Source organism: Centruroides vittatus, unplaced genomic scaffold (assembly GCF_030686945.1).
Source record: "Centruroides vittatus isolate TY-2023 unplaced genomic scaffold, ASM3068694v2 contig_424, whole genome shotgun sequence".
Lineage (NCBI taxonomy): Eukaryota > Metazoa > Arthropoda > Arachnida > Scorpiones > Buthidae > Centruroides > Centruroides vittatus.
In genome coordinates this window covers 86,834-105,901 of record NW_027122230.1, presented here as the reverse complement: position 1 = coordinate 105,901, position 19,068 = coordinate 86,834, and the positions used below count along the sequence as shown (strand labels likewise).

General features: G+C 31.0%; 1 protein-coding gene and 1 long non-coding RNA gene across 2 annotated transcripts; both read left to right on the top strand.

Annotated features, from left to right (window-relative positions):
- Positions 1-2,518: 2,518 nt before the first annotated feature.
- Positions 2,519-3,124, top strand: LOC136976749 (general transcription factor II-I repeat domain-containing protein 2B-like). Its single transcript, XM_067272105.1, has one exon. The coding sequence runs from the start codon at positions 2,519-2,521 to the stop codon at positions 3,122-3,124; it is 606 nt and encodes a 201-aa protein (XP_067128206.1).
- Positions 3,125-15,211: 12,087 nt separating this feature from the next.
- LOC136976773 (uncharacterized) lies at positions 15,212-18,826 on the top strand. The gene is made up of 5 exons (XR_010880981.1): positions 15,212-15,334; positions 15,452-15,513; positions 15,595-15,690; positions 15,771-15,854; positions 18,737-18,826. It is a non-coding gene; the product is annotated as an uncharacterized lncRNA (long non-coding RNA).
- Positions 18,827-19,068: the final 242 nt, after the last annotated feature.

Sequence of the window (19,068 nt, the reverse complement as noted above, 5' to 3'; positions counted from 1 at the left end):
CGAATTATAGAAAAAGGTATGTTAAATATTTGAAATTTTACGGAAATAGAATTTTTAATGTGGAATTTCGAATTTTAAATATCCAAGTTAGAATTTCTGTTTAATAATAATGTTACTATTAATTTCCAAAATTGAAATTAAAAATGTTTGAACTAGAGAATTATTAATATTTTAAGAACAATTCAGACTTAGAACTGGACAGTAATAAATACAAAACCCACATATGAAAACGTTTCAACTTTGCATTATTTTCAATGCTAAAACTGACCTTGAGGTTCGCACGTGGTTTTGTACAATAAAAGCTTGATATAACGGACGGTTGCTGATGTCGGTCTGGCCAAAAGTAAAAGAAAATTATTAAAAAAAAAAAAAAAACTCATTCCTTGTAACGGACTCCTGCTACTTCGGATTATTTTTTAGTCCTCGCAGACCATGGTTATTACGGACTTTTTAGTCGCCGTTTCATTTAGTCAACTCATTGTTTTACAGTCACTTTTCGAGTTACGATCACCTCGTCCGAAGTTGCGGAACCGAACCCCGTCGTAAGTCGAGAAGTGAGTAGTTATTTCACCATAGTCGTAGTTTTATTCATTTTATTTAACAAAAGTAAACACAAAATTAACATAAAGTTTATTTTAATCATTTTTTCGGTGTAGATTTTCACCTTACATGCAGTTTTGGTTTCGTTTTCTGATCGACTTATTTTTGGACTGCAACTTGAAAAATTTGCAAATCTATAAATTCCCACTGTCGTCCGTCTGTCTTTCCTTAAGCTAGGGGCAGGAGGTCCCAATTAACTATTTACGAACTTCCGGTTCAAAACCCATGTCACGTTATTTCAATTCAAAAATTTCCCCCGAAAGGAGTTAGATAAATGACCTGCACTAGTAATTTGAGGCAGAGAACATATATCTTAAGCATTAAATTAATTAAAAATGTGATTAAAAATTGCAGCCCAGCATTGTTCAGTTTTGGTTTCATTTCGCCATGAGTGATGCGTCGTGGATTTGTTTGTAAAGCGAAGATATGGATCGTAAAAGAAGACGATAAGCTATAGATTTAATACAAAAAATAGATATATTTCGTTAGATTTAAGATGGAAAATATCAAGATGAAGTTGGTAAAGAAATGTCTCGGAATAAATAGACAACTTCAGACATTTCGATAGCGAGAGAAAAATAACAGACTTTTCTTAAATATGATGACAGTTCTACTAAAACTAAAAAGTCTTTTACTTTGTCTGATATAATTTAGGCTGCGTAATAGGGTAACATTTTAAATTAAGAAAAGTACAGCAGTAGTAGCCGTTTTTACTCTTCGTTTTTCGCTTTAATCTAACAATTTTTTTTTTATGTAGACAATTTTGATACAGGTGGTAATTAGTCTAAAGTTGAAAATCAATTTAATCAAGATCCCGTTCTAACGTGATTCTACTATATAATAATATACTGTTTGATATAACGGACGAGTCCGTAGTAATGAGTTATCGCGATAAAATGGACTTTCATTGTGATGAACCAATATCTTCAATTCCATAGTAGTTTGTTACATCGAGCTTTTACTATATTTATTAGTGCAGTATTTTATTCATTTTATTTATCCTCAATTTATAGATGTCAACAAGAAAGAAAAGAAAAATTGAAGATGAAAATCGAATTTATAATGAGTCGTGGAAATATGATTACTTTTTCATTCATTATGAAAAAAATCTTGTTTGTTTAATTTGTTCGGAAAGTACTGCAGTTTTTAAGGAATATAACGTTAAAAGGCATTACACCACTAAACATTCCAATAAATACGACCAGTTTACTGGAGACTTAAGAAAACAGAAAGTGGAAAAACTGATGAAAGCCGTAACCTCCCAGCAAACATTCTTAATGAAAACAAATAATGAATCTGAATCTCGTTACAAAAGCCAGTTATGAAATTTGTAATCTATTGGCAAAAACTCTTCATTGTTATTCTGATGGAATGTTTATAAAGCAATGTATTGAAAAAGCAGTTGAAATTATATGTCCTGATCAGAAGAAGATTTTTGCTAATATTAGTTTATCTCGACGAACAGTTGCGAGAAGAATCGATGAAATGGCAGATAATGTTGACGAATCATTAAAAAAACGAGTAAAAGCCTTTGAATATTTTTCCATTTGTTTGGATGAATCCACCAACATAACAGATACGGTTCAACTTGCAATTTTCATTCGAGGCGTTGATTGAGAATTAAACATTACTGAAGACTTTTTAGATTTAGTTGGGCTAAAAGGAAATACTACAAGAGGAATTATGTACGGGGCTTTTGAAAAAACCTTACTTGTTAGAAAAAAATGAACTCTCACTATTAAAACTGGGTGGAATTACAACTGATGGCGCCCAGTCTTTCAGAGGAGAGCGACCCGGTTTAATTGGTATTCTCTCAAATAAATTAGCACAAAACGAAAATCCAAATGATTTATTTATTTGCCATTGTGTTTTGCACGTGGAGAATGTATGCGCTAAAAAAATTAATATGGAACATGTAATGGATATAGTCGTATCCACAGTGAACTTTCTGAAAGGTCGTGCATTGAACCATCGTCAGTTTAAAGAATTTTTGTCTGATATTGATGCTGAAAATAATGACGTTGTTTATTTTACTGACGTCAGATGGTTAAGCAAATCTTCAGTTTTACAAAGATTTTACAATCTCTTACCAGAAATAAAATTATTTATGGAAATGAAAGGAAAACCTGTTAAAGAACTTTCAGACTGCGAATGGCTGACAGATCTTGCGTTTTTTGTCGATATTACAATGCATTTGTCAGAATTAAATATAAAAATGCAAGGAAAAAATCTTATCATATCTGAATTTATAACGTTTATAAAAGCATTTATATCCAAGCTCAAATTATGGAGCACGCAATTGCGTAACAAAAATTGCCACTTTTTCCCCACTTTATTACAACGCACCGAATCTAAAAATCATTTTAAATATGCAGAGAAAGTCGAAGAACTAGAACAAGAATTTAAAAATAGATTCGAAAAATTTCATAGCCGAAACAACGAAATACGAATAATTACGGCAACTTTTTCAGTAAACATAGAAAACGTACCAAATGAACTTCAATTGGAGTTAATAGACTTGTAAAGTAATTTAGATTTCAAAGATACTTTAAAAAAAATTTGGTAGATTTTTATAAAAGTTTTATCAAAGAAAATCAATTTCCTAACTTAAGAAAGTATGCGGCAGAAATTCTGACCTTATTTTGTACAACTTACGTATGCGAACAGTTTTTTTCCGCAATGAATTTAGTAAAAAGTAAAACAAGAAATCGGCTAACAGACTCTCATCAAAAAATAATTTAAAATTAGCGATGACAAATATTCAGCCAAATATATCTGATATATTACATTCGCATCAATTCCAGCAGTCACATTAAGTACAGTATACCTATGTTAATTTATGAATAAATATTTGTGATTTACCCGTATTTTTTATTTTTTTCTTATGTGCGGCCCGCGTTAATTCAGAAGATTCAAATGTGGCCCTTACATAAAAAAAGGGTTGCCCATACCTGCCTTAGACGAAACTTTGGCCTTTTTCTATTATTCAAAAAATATGTGTCAAATATGTTTGTGGGCCACGGGTCGAATTTGACCCGAAGGCCGTAGTTTCGGCACCACTGCCACGATATAGAGAAACCCCTTTACACGAGCCCTGGACGTAAGCCTTTATAAAGCTTCCTTTTCCTTAAAATGTTGCTACATCATGCGGATTTCAGACCTAGAAATGCCGCTGACACGGCATTCGTTTAAACGAACTGCTCTTCAAACTGGTGCTTTGTTATCGAGAATCTCGCTAATGTAAAACAAAGTGGAGATATCAAGTTACATAGAAGAGTATTTTGTTAAGCCAAGTGCTCTTTTATCCATTGCTCTGTTAGGTGGACTCGAATATGAACAATTTTGTACGTAGGAGAGGAAAGGGTTAAATGTTTATCGAAAGAATTCTACTTTATTAAGTCAATAACCGCTAAGAATTGTTTTGTTTTATTATACTAAAACAAATTCTATTAAATTTTTTTCAATATTCGCATTTAAATCTACAAAGAAAAGGTTTTTTTGTTTAATTTACTTACGAACGGAAACGAATGGCCGTTTACAATATGCGCTGCAAAATTTCTTGAGTTAGACAACGTTAGGAAAAGTATACGCCAATTGTTTTTCTATAAAATCATTATTATCATTACTATATAAAACTTGCTTTGATTAATTGCTACGACAATTCTCACGAATTACTAAATGAATAAACTAGTTTAAGTCTCAGAGTAGTTCCATGTAAATTATGAAAAATCTTTATTAGAACTAGATACTAAAATACCGAATAACAATAGCAGAATGTATGCCTATTTCTTAACTTCATTATCTTCTCGAAGCAGTTTCTCAACTTCCAAGTAGATAAAAGTCGTTTTCAATATTACACCTCTTAATAGGTTCTATGGTTTCAATTGTAAAACATTTTATAATAGTTAAAAGCTAATTACGAAATTTACAACACTAGGCGTGACTAAATATATAATATACAAATATAAGCGATGACTAAAGCGAAATTAAAAATCAATTATAAAATTTCCAATACTTCCTCTGAGTAAAGTAATTACTTGAACTGACAAATAAAGAATTGCCACGCAACATTTACCAAAGCATTTAATGGTATAAATAGTAGTGGAAATCAATGGGAGTAGCACAGACCGACAAGTAGCAAAATGAGTAGCACCATGGCAATCGTAGTCTATATCGTCGCCTTCTATTGCATGGGATGCATCTTCAACTCTGCCGGAGCTTACGAAAGCTCTCACGTTTCCGTCCGAGATATAAACAGAAGATTTTGTGGTAAGTTTAAAAGTTATCCAACGATTAAAATATATCGCCACTAAGTTTAAAATTTGCTTCTAAGTACAGAAAAGTTAATCGTTTCGCTTATTTGTTTACAGATTTGCGTAATTACGAAAATTTTCGATATTGCCTCTTAGTGAACGATGCTCGAAGCGTAAGTAGCTAGGCAATATTGTAAATTATTCTTTAAAATTATTTCAATTGCATTTATTTATAATTATCGATTAACGATTTAGAATTTCGATCGCTATCGCAATTGCGCTCAACAAGTAAATCCCCATTTGCTTCTTTTAAGCGACGTGGATAAGTTTGTGTGCAAGACAAGAAGCGAACAGGTAAATATCTTGTTGTGGATGTAATGACACAAAAATATTCATTATTTGTTTTGTTTTTATAAGGAATATGAAAAATTTATGAGATGTTTCGAAAATGCCGTGTACGCAGCTAGTCGAAATAATCCCAAACTTCTTCCAACTCTCGACGTAAGATAAGATTTTGTTTTAGAAAGTATTCATTGTAATTTTATGATAAATATTTCTCGTTTAAATTCATGACGTAATCTTTTTTATGGTCTCTAACTTAGAACCACGTAATAACGACTAGTAGTGATGTTTTATATCATTTTATAATTTTTTTTCCAGAGATGCATGACCTACGTGGAAAATCTCGAAGGAAGTCACGGCTACGATAGATTATTATCATTATTAAATGATTAGTTTGATCGATACGTGAGATGTAATTGGTTTTTATTTAATTTCTGAAATAAATTTTGCATGATTTATATTCGTGGTCTGCCGTTGTTTCTTATTACTTGAAAGTAAAGTGACATTTATAGCTTTCCTTCGCTGAAAACATTCAGTATATTTAAACAGATCTATAACAACATGACAATAATTTAAACACCATCAAACAATTACTGAAGAAATTCATCGTAAAATTAACGTGTTTACTGAAATTTAAAATGTTATTAGGATAAAATACTCGAAACGTATCATTTTAATTATTACAAAATAAGTGCTTCATTATAAAGAAAATATATAAGTTATATGTTAAACTAAATACTAACGTATTATATATAACTTGAAGTTCAATTAAGTTTTTCCGTTCTCAATGAACAGAATATATAATATATATTCTGTTCATTTTATATATATATGCATTTATTTATTTATTTATTTATTCGACGTAATAATCGTAATCAGTAGGATTGCCTTTTTCTCACGGTTTAAGCAATCCTCGAAGTTGAAAAGTACAGTTACTAAGAAATAATAAACATTATTTTTTTAATTCTATGCTTCTTCCTTTGCCCTTAATCCAGTAAAGACCGGGTGGACCGGGCAAGTAATTAAATGTGACAAGAATGAAAACAAGATTCTATATATTTCAATGACAAAGCGGTCGTTTTAAGAAAATAACAAGCATTATGATTACAAAAAAAAAAAAGAATTAAATACGTCAAAAGTGTAATAAGCTAAATATAAAGCAGCTGAATCTTTATTTCGAGAAAACAATCACAGATAAAACTAAAACTAATTTAAGATTTAAAAAATTATCAGTTAAGTAACGATCATTTATACAGATAACTATATTATTTTTAGTATTCAATACAAAAAAATTACGAAGTCTTTCTTACCTCAATAACAGGTAATATGTTGGATTGTTTCGAATTTCGGCCTCCAAAGCCGAATCCATACAATTCAAAAATTTGGCATATTCCTTTGACTAAAATTTAAATTAAAGTTAGTAAAAAAGTTGTTATTTTCTGCATTAAATTAAGGGGAAGAATATTTATCTGTTCTCTTCTAGCTTTACACAGAAAGTTACTTAATTGATGATGAGTTTGATAAAATCTCGCTTGTTGAACACAGTTGCGATAGAGAACTACTACCTAAATGAATATTAATAATTTAGTCTGAATAAATAGTATTTTTAATGAATAAATAACTTAAAAATTTAATTAACGTCTTGAAGACTATTCTGTGTTTTACATCGAATGACTTCTTCAGTGTTGAGACCTGAGTTTAAACAAAATTTACGTAATGTCAATCGAGGCAGCTGACAACATCAATTAGTAATACGAGTAATTACAATAAATGAGGGAACGACATAAAACAAACAAGTTAATAGCGAGGTTGAGGCCGAAGTTTTTAAACGCGAAAATGTGTACGTCGGACGTTCGGCGCCACTTTCCTGTAAGCCTAGAAGTTTGACAATGGAGTTTGGAAAGTCAGTGGAATCATGCTCGACGTTCCAAACGCTATTGTCAAACTTCTAGGGTTACAGGAAAGCGGCGCCGAGCGTCCGTCGTACACGTTTTCGCGTTTAAAAGTTCGGCCTCAATGTCGCTACTATAAGATAATTAAAACTTTTTGTATTGCGAGTAATAATAAATTATTGGAAATATGAATAAAATGACTTACGACAAAATCGCTTATTGATTTCGTCGGATAAACTGTGCTGTGTTATTGTATAGCCTTGTAACAAAACATGCGTGCAATCTATTGTAGATGTAGATAATGCCAGAACCACGAAACAAAAATAAGTTTTCATGATGCTTCCAGTTGTTAATTGGTGTAATACCAATTACTTTTCGTATATATACGCACAGTTCTTAATTTTAAATTTAAGATAATATCGAATCTTGATAACCTATATACATAAAATGCCGATCACAAATTTAGAATAACGAAAAATAATATAATTAAAAGCCTTTGAACTCCAAATCGCCTCAAGTAAAATTTCGCGTTTTTCTGGGGGAAAAATTAAGATAACGGAGACATTTATGCGATAATAATCGTATATTTGTCACCGAGAAAATTTAATGTAAAAGTAGAATATTTTAACTTAATTAATACCGAAATAATATCGATAATTATTTATAACAAAAGTATAATAACAATTTTATGCAATAATTTAATGATTATTAAATATCAAGTAATATATTAAGTTAAAATAAGTTCAAACTTTGCGAACTTTTAAATTTAAAAGCAGAATTTATTAACTTTGAATGTAATCGAAGCGATAAAAGTAAAACTAAAAATAGTTTAATGGTTTTCTTTCGTTATCAAAAAACGTTCATTTATAATTAAATATTATTTAAATTTCTTTATAGATGGAAGATTGTGGATTGTTCACAATAAATAAATAAAAAAAAACACTTTAAATCAGTTTCTAAAGTTGAAAGAATTCAATTTAACCTTTAATTCCTCTACAATTTCCTCTAAAATTTTTTGAAATTTTTTTATTATTCGTAAATATGTATGTTGATTACTCCATCATCGATAAGCAATTTTTAAAAACTATACTGTATATATACATTTAATCTTCTGGTCACGAAAATAACGATAGATATACGCGACGGAAGTACAATTAAGATGGAAGCGACAGTAATATTTTTTAATAATAAGAATTATGTAATTAGGCTAGGTGAAGAAATATAATGCGATGTATATAACATCAAACTCTAGCATTAAAACCAATTTGTCTCTTAACTTTAAATAACATATTTTACGGACTATAAGACGCATTTTTTTCTTCGAAAAATTGCCTCCAAAATTCAGGTGCGCCTTATAGTCCGTAGCGTCTTATAGGTATTTTTTTTATTTTTTAAAATTTGCTTAAAAATTAAGGTGCGTCTTATAGTCCGTAAAATACGGTATGACAATTTTTTAAGTTCGATATGATTTATTCCAAAGAGTAGAAACTGAACTTGTTTTAGAAACTGAACTTTGTTCGAAAATTGATTTACAACCTTGAACTTTTGCAAATTTAATATTTAAAAATACAATAAACAAAGTGAATTTTTAATTCGACTTCTGCCGTGTCTTCAGAATGATCGTCTTTTATTGTGTACCGAATGTCCTACTTATTTAATCCGTTGCAACATCAAGCTCATAAAATTTATTTCAAACAATAATAATAATTATAATGAGTTGTGTTACACAGCTAATAAAAATTAAATAGGTTGGTTACAAAAACTATATTTGGAATAACCTTTAGGAGAAAATATGTTTATTCTTTGGAAAATCAGTATATTTGTCATTCGTTTAATATATACGTATAAGCAATATTATAGTAATTATTTTTTCCCACAACATTTTATGTATTTTACTATGTTGTATTACATTTTTACTATATAAAATTAAAATATTTTATTATTATTATATATATAATAGACGATTCCATTAAATATTTAGAATATAGCATTAAATAAAAGAGAGTTAAACATCAATGACATCAATCTTTGATTATGATTAAAAAAATGTTCGACTCGCAGTACTAGGAAACTTATGAAAACAATGGCATTATTTTTTTATTTATTTACCTCTTGACATATAGGATATCTATATAATAAAAGAATAACGCTATTTTATTATCTACGTATTTGAATTTCAAAAACATCAATACGCTGGTTTTCGTTAATATATCGTTTACCTTATATTAAAAATACTTGTTAATAATTTTTACTTCCCCTCTGTTATGTAAAACAGAGGGAATGCATAGCATTCGAAAAAATGACCCGAAGATAATTACATTTTGGGCTAGGGGGCCTCGTAACGTCGAAACATGAAAAAAAAAGTTTATTATTAGTTTTTAGTATGTTTTATTAATAAAGCTTTTAAGGAACAGGAACAATTTTATAATCCCGTGTCCTTTAATATTAATCGCGTTTCCGAGAGAAATTTATTCTTTTTATTTCGATTGAATGGAAAGAAAAAATTTCATAAATTTAACGAATTTAAAACTTAGAGAACTTGACAGGAAGTTTGTAAAGTTTATAGGTCTTAGAACGTTACAATAAGCAATACTGTAATGCCCGGTTTAATAAATAATAATCGTGTTCACGCAGTGTTTAATCGAAGAACTTAAAATAATTGTTTAATTTTCATTGACTCACAATATATCTAATTTTAAAATATAAAACAATTCACGATTATATCGATAAGGCATTTCTTTTTATAAAAGGCTTTGTTATAATAATTTTTTTGTATATTCGATAACCAATTGTTTAATCATTAATATAAATAAACCTATCTAAATATATTTGCTAAGTACTGCACGTATAAAAATTGATTTAATCAAAGACAACGTTAAACAGATCTAAATGATTCTTCAAGTAAGCTAATTAAATAAATAATTGAAGCTCCCATCTTTTTTTTCCACTAGCGAAATTATTTATTATTTTCTTTACATCTCTTGTTAGAGAAGCTAGATCATTCATTATAAATTTTCTGGACCCGTTTAATTTAAATGCCGTTCTTTTATCGCCATAGTCCAAAAATCTACAATAGCGAGGGCAATAGGCCGACGTTTTCATCGCGAAAACATGTACGTCGGACGTTCAGCGCCACCTTCCTGTAAGCCTAGAAGTTTGACAATGGCGTTTAAAACGTCAGTGGAATCATGCTCGACGTTCCAAACGCATTGTCAAACTTCTAGCCTTACAGGAAGGCGGCGATGAACGTCCGACGTACACTTCGGCCGCAACCTCTCTATTATATCAACGTAATTCTACCCATTCTGTTGTTGACCCAATCTATGACACCTCTCTAAACTGACATGATCAACACTTAATTTATTTCGAAAAAACTCCAATAGGCTAAAACTCCAATCCAATAGAGATAACGAATAACTTGCAGGTTATTCGTTATCTCTAAGCTGCAAGTTATCATTTTCCGACTTGGGTAGTCCAGAAAATTAACAATAACATCCAAATTTTCTACCCAGGTGAAAATTCTATCGATTTTAGCAATCATTCCTTCCAATTTAGTATTCTGCTTTAAATTTAATAGAATTAATAACGATATCCTATTCTTAATATCCAGTTCTCCCTGAAGTAACTTCAAAATCTTTCAATGGCCCGGGTAAAAAATCTCAGATCTGATATCTGACTGATATAGTGGTGAATAAGTCTTCCTTTTAGATATGACGAATAATACCAATAATCTTACCTGGAAAAATTAAATAAATTATTAATTATAATACGCCCAAAAGCGCCGACCAAAAACGCTGCCCCTTTCCTTCCGAACAATATAAAATTTTAAGATAAGATCAAATTATTATTTCAGCAACCCAAGTATTTTTTTCCCAAAGTTTTTTCCAAGTTTATCACAACTACTTTTGTATGTTATAACTCTCTCTCTTTTTTTATTCTTTTAAAGTACCTTTAAGAAAATGCATTTAGGACTCATATCGCCCTTCTTCAGTCGTTACACAATTGTTACGTATTAAAATTTGGTGTGCAAATCAAATTATTAAATATACATTTGCTTTTCAAATTTTCAAATACATTATTAAAATTAACAAGACATATATCATCAGATAAGCACACATTTAAAGTATAAACGAAACATAAAATTGAAGAAACAGATAGGAGTTACTTTGCTGATAATTAAAATAAATAATAAATAAATGCAGTGCTAGATGTAGCAATATCAGTTCGTGGTATTCCCTCCTATTAACATCGAGAGCATGCGTGCGTACAGTGGACTGCCTGGTAGACGGTAAAGAAGTTTGGCTCCTACGAATAGTAATACGGCCTTCCGATGTTTTATAACTACTGCCATCGATACTATCATTGTAAACACTTACGGATACGGATACGTTTACGGTACAGAGTTTATAGCTCAGCTCTAAAAACGAGACTGAGACTTCAGAACTTGGTGATTGGGTAACCCTATTGTATAATAATTTGTATTTTATAAAGTACTAATAGTCTGATATACAAACTTTTGGATAAAATGTTATAAAAGAATTTAAACACAAGTGCCAATATTTACATTTCCCATTAAATCAGTCGATCAGTATCAAAATACACTGCTCACAAAAATTAGGGATATTTCAAAATGAATACGAAGCGATAAAAAAGGACGCATTTGATTTTTTTTATTATTAAACAAGAACATCAGAAAAGCAAACAAGTCAAAGAAAGTCGTTTGATTGTGCAAATAGATGCAAGACCAACTTTCATTTCATTGGTGAAAATGCACTACAGAAAACAAAGTACTTTCAGTACTGCACTATAAAAACTGAAAGTACTTTCAGCTTTCTTTCAATTTCTATAGTGCGTTTTCTATGCTGAAAGTACTGGCATATCTGCACGTTCTCTAATCTTAAAAGTGTACATGCTGCAATTTTCCAGCCTTTGCAATGCCCCTACAACACGATTTGCCCAAATGCGAAGCCAGGAGAGCCGTATGAGGTCTTGAACCTGGTCAAACACAGACAACAATTGCAACAGCACTTGGAATATACCGAAGTGTGATTAGCAGACTGAGTCGCTTTCAAGAGATTAGGTAGATGATGATGAAGACAGGGTAGCCAATCTGCCACAACAGCAAGAGATGACCGCTGCTTGACCTTATGGGCTAGACGCAGCAAATGCACCAGATCCGCGGAACAGTTTATTGCTGCCACTAGACGACGGATATAGACATAGACCTTACAAAATCAACTCCATCGTGTTGGACCTCATGCCCGGTGACCAATGGTATGTATTCGTTATCTGCTGAACACCGTAGAACCTGTAGGTGGTGGGCTGATGAGCATCGTCATTGGACCCGTCTTGAATGATCAACTGTCCTCTTCTCTGATGAGTCGTGGTTAAGTCTGCAGCCTGATAATAGTGTCCTAATTTGGAATGAACGAGGAAAACGGGAGAATCCACGTTCACGCGAAAAAAAGACTGATATGAGCTGGCATCAGCATTGCTGGTCGTACCGACCCCCACGTTATCAGAAACAGATCGCTGACTGCTGTCACATATAGACATGAAATCCATCACTCTGTAGTGGTACCCTATGCTGGAGCAGTTAGAAACAACTTTCTTTTCATGGAAATTAATTTAATACAAGACCCCACCGCGTGCATCTCATCAGCAACATGCTTCAAGAGGCAAGAATCGAATGCATGGACTGACCTTCATGTTCACCGGTATGGATCCCATGGAACATACTTGAGATGCACTAGGGCAGACGTCTGGCAAACCGTTTAATGCCTCCCACAAAACTTCTTAAACTGGAAGTTTTCCTGGTGCAACAGTGGCAGGGGATCCCACAAGAACAGTGGACAATCTAATCTTGTCCATGCCTCATCACTGTCAGTGTGTGTTGGCAGTCTTGGGTACAACCTACTGAACAGTCAATGTGTGGCACTTTCGTCCAGTTTGACATGTTTCTGTTCATGCCACCAATATGCCACTTGCTACTCTAATCACAATAACTGAGTTTGCATAATCAAACAACTTTCTTTGACTTGTTTGATTTTTCGATGTTCTTGTTTAATAGAAAATGCTTCTTTATTTTATCACTTCATATTCATTTTGAAATATCCTCTAATTTTTCTGGGTAGTTTATTAACATTTCAGAAGCAAGCAATTTATTTATTCAGCATATAAACGAATAACTACAACTTTAAATAATTACAAACAATTGAATTTACTCCTGAGTTTTTTTAATAAAAATATTCTATAGAGAAAAAAACAGAAGTCAGAATTTTGTTCGTGAATTCACACAACTTCATTTCTTTTACTTTCCCGGATCGCTCTATTATAAGTTATATAACAGAGGGAATGTCGATCGGTCAAAAAAAACGACCTCCCGTGATTTTTACATTTTTGGACTGAGGGGAGCTTGAAACGTCGAGAAATGCTAAATAATTCGGATTTTTTCCTGTATGTATGGATGTTAGTTAGATGTGTGTGGGTGCACGATTTTGTTCACCCTCTTTCAGGCATAATTTTTGTGCTTTTTGTCGAAAATTTCTGAAATTTTGCAGGTAGGTTTGCTTATTAGGGAGATATATGCTATTAAAGCTTGGTAATTAAAAGTTGATCGATGGGAAGATAAAGATGCTCGTGTATCGTATCTCCAGTAGGATCGGATTTAATGACGATTTTACTGGTTATTAGCATTAACAATTTTTTATATAATCAATCACTACCCTGAAAATTAAACTTTTTACGTTTTTATAATAGTTAAAAATATAAAAATTTTTAATAATAAAATATCGTAACGAATAGCGCCATAAACGCAGTTTTATATGTTTCCGGAAAAGCTAAACAACTCGTTGCTGGATAGTTTTTTAATGGATATTGTAAAATGCACTGGGACATTGCGCAGGCATCAATACGGAGAATTCTTTACTCACCTCTGAAAATCTGTTCTTATTCGCAAATTTATTTAATCGTTCAACCAAAAACGCAATTACTTTATCCAGTTACTTAATTTAATCCCCATTTTCTAAACTTTCAGAAACAACTAATGCGTTTCCATTTTTTATTAAATTAAACAACGAAAGTTAGATTGTTTTTACAGTACGTACGAACGGAGAAAGATTAGTAAAGATCTATGTCTGAAGAGAAATATTCGAACGAATTAATTAAATTTGTGTTTTTATAACCTTTATCTTGCTTATAATAAATTATAATTTATATTCTTGTTTTCCAATTGCTCGAACTGACTTATCAGTTTAATAACTCTTTCCTTCGTTTATTTCGGTCTGCAAATATCGTATCAGAAATATTAGAGATAATCAAATATTAAATTAGACTTCGAATAAAAAAAATATTGTATAAAGTAAGTTACAGTAATATATTTTTACTAACCGATAGTTAAGGGTATGGGAAGTACAAAATCAGTATTTAAATATCAAGCTATTCCAGAAGAAATCGAGTGCCAATTCTTTACAAAAATAATTTCTTAACTTATTCGGAAATCTCGGTAATAATTCCAAATTTTCACAAGAATTAATAGTAAAAGATTGATATAATAATTCATTAAATAGTTAATTACGGTAAAATTTATTGAATATTTTACTCAAAAGTTTTAATGGGATACTTGATACTAATCAAGCTATTTTAGCAACATATTTTTTTAAAGATATAAATCAAGTTTATTTATATTTAATTAAACCGGATAAGTTTTATTTTTTAACCGAAATTAACTAAGTGCTTTCTATTTTAGCCGATAATTCAATATACTTTCCTTTATTAAAATTATTCATGATAAAAAATTTCCAAAATAAGATTAAAACGAATTTTACATTTTAGCTAAGATGCTATATTTTATAAATTGCACTATTTTAATCCCGGAACTTAAGAATATCATTATTATTTGATCACTATTAAAAGTAGGCCGAAATTACTTGTTAAATTAAATATATAACTTTTTCTTTCCTCTTACAGTTCGTTAAATTTGAATTTTTCCTTGTAATAACGGGTATCACGCTAATATTTATTTTAATGTATTGGCATTCAAACACCGTCGTTACTCGAGACGAATATAAATCGTTCAGCGAAATACAATCGTGCCAAAAGAATAGAAAACGTCGAAGAGGATGAAACATGTTCTGGTGTTATCAACGTTTGTCTTTATTTCTAATCCTATTCTTTGTTCTTATTCTTCCTCCAGAACATCTACCGATTCCAATAGTTCCTCCGAGAATTTCGATGAACGATTCTGTGGTATGTTTCCGACGAAGTGCAATTAAATATTTGAGTGTTTATCGTTTAGTTAACTTATTTATAATTATGTTTATTTTTCACGAAAAAATATTTATACATCAATTTTGCTTGAATTAGCTCTGAGCGATGATAGTAAAGTAAATTTTCGTTTTTGCCTGATTGAAAATGGGCTAGAAATTGTAAGTATATTCGAATGCAAATTTTCTCGTTTAAAATAAATGTATCTAATTATAACTGAGTAATATTCTTCTATTGTTTAGGAGAATCAACTTTACAAAAACTGTGCCCAACGAGTGAAATTTTTCCAGACGTTTCTTGAATTGGACCAATACCTTTGCAAAATCAGAAATACACAAGTAACGATATTTAATTCTTATTCCTAAATATTTTAACACAACTTTAGTATTTAACCAATTAACAGTACTTATTTTTATAGAAATATGAAATATACGCTAAATGTTTTACTTCGGCGAAGAAAACGTTAAGCTTAAGTAATCCCAATGTATATCCTATATCCAGCGTAAGTATCGCACAATTCACTTCTTATATTAAAAGAATTAAATAGAGTTATAAGTTTAATCTATGTTAATATAAGCAATTTAGAAATAGAGATTTCGTTAATAATTTCGTACATAAATGGTGTTCCACGAATATTTAATTTAGGACTAATATTATCGATAAAATGCCTAAGTTGCCAAACAGCATTTTAACACAAAAGCGTCGCAAATTAGTAAAAGGATAGTAGTTTTAGAGTCAAACCTCGGTTTTCAAACAAAATTTCGAACTCATTTTTCCCGGTCGCTGAATAAGCTACTCGGCAAGACCTAGTCAGAGACAACTTTCTACACTTCCGATCTTAAAAAAACTCGACGGCCCGACCAATCAACGATAGGACTACCAATTCGGAAGTTACTGGAACCAAGATTGTATTCTGTTCAACATCGACAAATGTTGCAGTGCTAAACGAAAATTGAACTAAGCATCCTGAAATAAAAAGAAACAAAACAGTTAAATATTACATGAATTTCAATCAAAGTGCATTCATGCCGTATCAATACAGCAAATGGAATGGTGCAATACGCACTGGAAAGACGTCTGTGAGTTTTCTTTTGATGCACTTCAAAGAGTCGATGTCATAACCTGTTGAATGGCTTTAATGCATAGAAAACGACATTCTTTTTGAGATAAATTTAGTTTGAGAAAGAGAAAATAATTACAAAGCGATAAGTCTGGAGAATAGGGTGAATGATTGAACGCCCACACTGGTGTACCTCACCCAATCATCCTTTTTAATCATTTGAAAAAGAGTGCGACACAAACCGGGCTGTGACTTTCTTATAGTTTTAGTACATAAAAAGCAACTATATTATTAAAAGAATTTATGTCGAGCACAGTTTACATATGAATTATGATTATAGTCGGGGCATTAGAAAACCTAAAATTGCACAGATTATCAACGCAAAATTATATAACTCGAATGATTTCCTATTTTGGGTTTTGATCAGCAAGAGACGGGTAATCTCAATTTTTGCTGTAAGCCCAATGGGAGACGTACAGATTTTCGAATGATTTCGGTCAACGAAATCTCGAGTGATGCGAGTGCTGCATTTTTTATTTTTTCGTATTTAAATTTTAAATTTGATTGTTTTATTTAACTTTTCATAAATACTGCTGCAAATGAACACAAAAAGAATAATCAATACATTCAAGGAAAAATTGAAAAGACCAATCCGATTTGAAACTAAACAGCGAAGTATAAAGTGTTTGTCGGCGACCAGGCCGACAAGATTCAAAAACGTCTGTCACTAGGAATTAATAAGCGTACTATGCAGTTTGCGTTTGTCTTCAATTCGTCTCGATAACCTGTAGTCTTCTCAACAGTAATTAGAAAATATGCTGTTGCTGTGAAGTGTTAACATCTTTCAGATAAGCCTCCTATTGTATTTCAAACAAGGAATTTACCGATAAGTTTACTATAATTACCGATTGTTCGATAATAACAATAAGTCTAATATTTTATGAACGGAAACTAATCTGCAAGTTGCAGTAAAATTAAGCGATGATGAATTTTAGGCTGTTCGAGTGTGTAAATTATATAGAGCTTTTAAGAGATGAAAAGTGGAGAAATTCCAATGCTATGAACAATCCGCTGCGCGATCTACGGTTTCAGATAAAGCAGCGATGTAGCCATCTCCGGGGTGCTCTCTAAGAAGACGGCCGTAAGTTGTCCTGCGATACTTTTATCTGTGTCTCTAAATCATCTCTTTAATCCGAAAACGACAATTGCGCCAACATCATCTCTCGAAGTAAGCCAATAATTCACCCGTTTCTTTACGTTGAAAATTTTGAAATAGAATATTCTTTAATGCTTTCATTCAGCTTTTTTACTTCCTAAATTCTCTCCAACGAATATACTTTTTCTTTATATATCACTAAATTATTTTTAAGTATGTTTCTGTCTTCGACTTTTAATTACTCTGCATTGTTATTTTTACCTTCCCGGCTGTTAAAAATAACAGAAGGAAAGTATGGCGATGGGTCAAAAAATGACCCATCGCCATACTTTACGTGTTTGGATTAGGGAGACCTTGAAACGTCGAGAAATGTATAAGAAAATAAAATTTGAACCTCTTTTTATGTATGGATGTTAGTGTGGAAGTACGATTTTGTTCACCCAACTTGAAGCTTAATAACTCCCGAATCTTTTATAAAAAATTTCTGAAATTCTGCAAGTTGGTTTCTATGTCGATGATGATAAATCTTTGTGCTTAAAGGTCGAGGAGAGAGGGAGAAATAGAGTGAGATCATTTGTCATATTTCGAGTGGGTTCGGAATGAAGATGTTACTCGTTATTTACAACTTTTTATAAAATTCGTCCCTACCCCAAAATGAATCGTTTTGCCATTTTATAAGAATAAAAATAATAACTTCAGAATTTTTTAAAATAAAATCTCACAACAGCTGGCACCGCATACAATTTTAACTTTTATCGCCAGGAAAATTAAGTAAAATTTTAATCCAGTTGTTTTTTTTTTTTACAAATGTTATCAGCTATTAATATATAATATCAACAACTTTCCTGTGATCTTGTTGATTGTACAAGAAATCTATTTCTAATATTTCGTTTACTCTTGTCGGCATTTTCACAGAAAAAGATAAAGAAAACCACATATTATTTATAAGCATTTTCGACAAAATAAATGCTTTTTTTATTGGACGTTTTAATTATGTTAATTCGCTTATTAGTTACGATTTTCTGTCTTTCGGATTCTAATTTTACAAATTAGCAAATAAATATAATGAACGAATTCAAAATTTTAAAACTAAGATTGCCAGATAAATTACTTGGTTTATGGAACTTTTATATTATTTCGTATAAAATAGTTTTGATTATTTTTTCAGAAATGCTTAACGCAAGTGGAAAATCGTCAAGAAAAATCAATCCCATCCATTGTTTCCTATAAACGAAGTTTTGAAGAATTATTCTAAATTCGTTAAAATCGATTATTATTTACTTTACGAAACTCTTATTCAAAGTTTTGTATTACATTGGAAATTGTGAATTGCATCAAATTTTTAAAAATATTAAAAAGTTTTAAACTATTTGAGGTATTGTACAGTACTTAATCGTTTGAAGACACGAAATGATATAATTTACATTAATGTAAGCAAGCACAGTTATCACAAATGTACTTATGAACGTAGTAAACTAAATGTAGTGTATTAAAACCTAT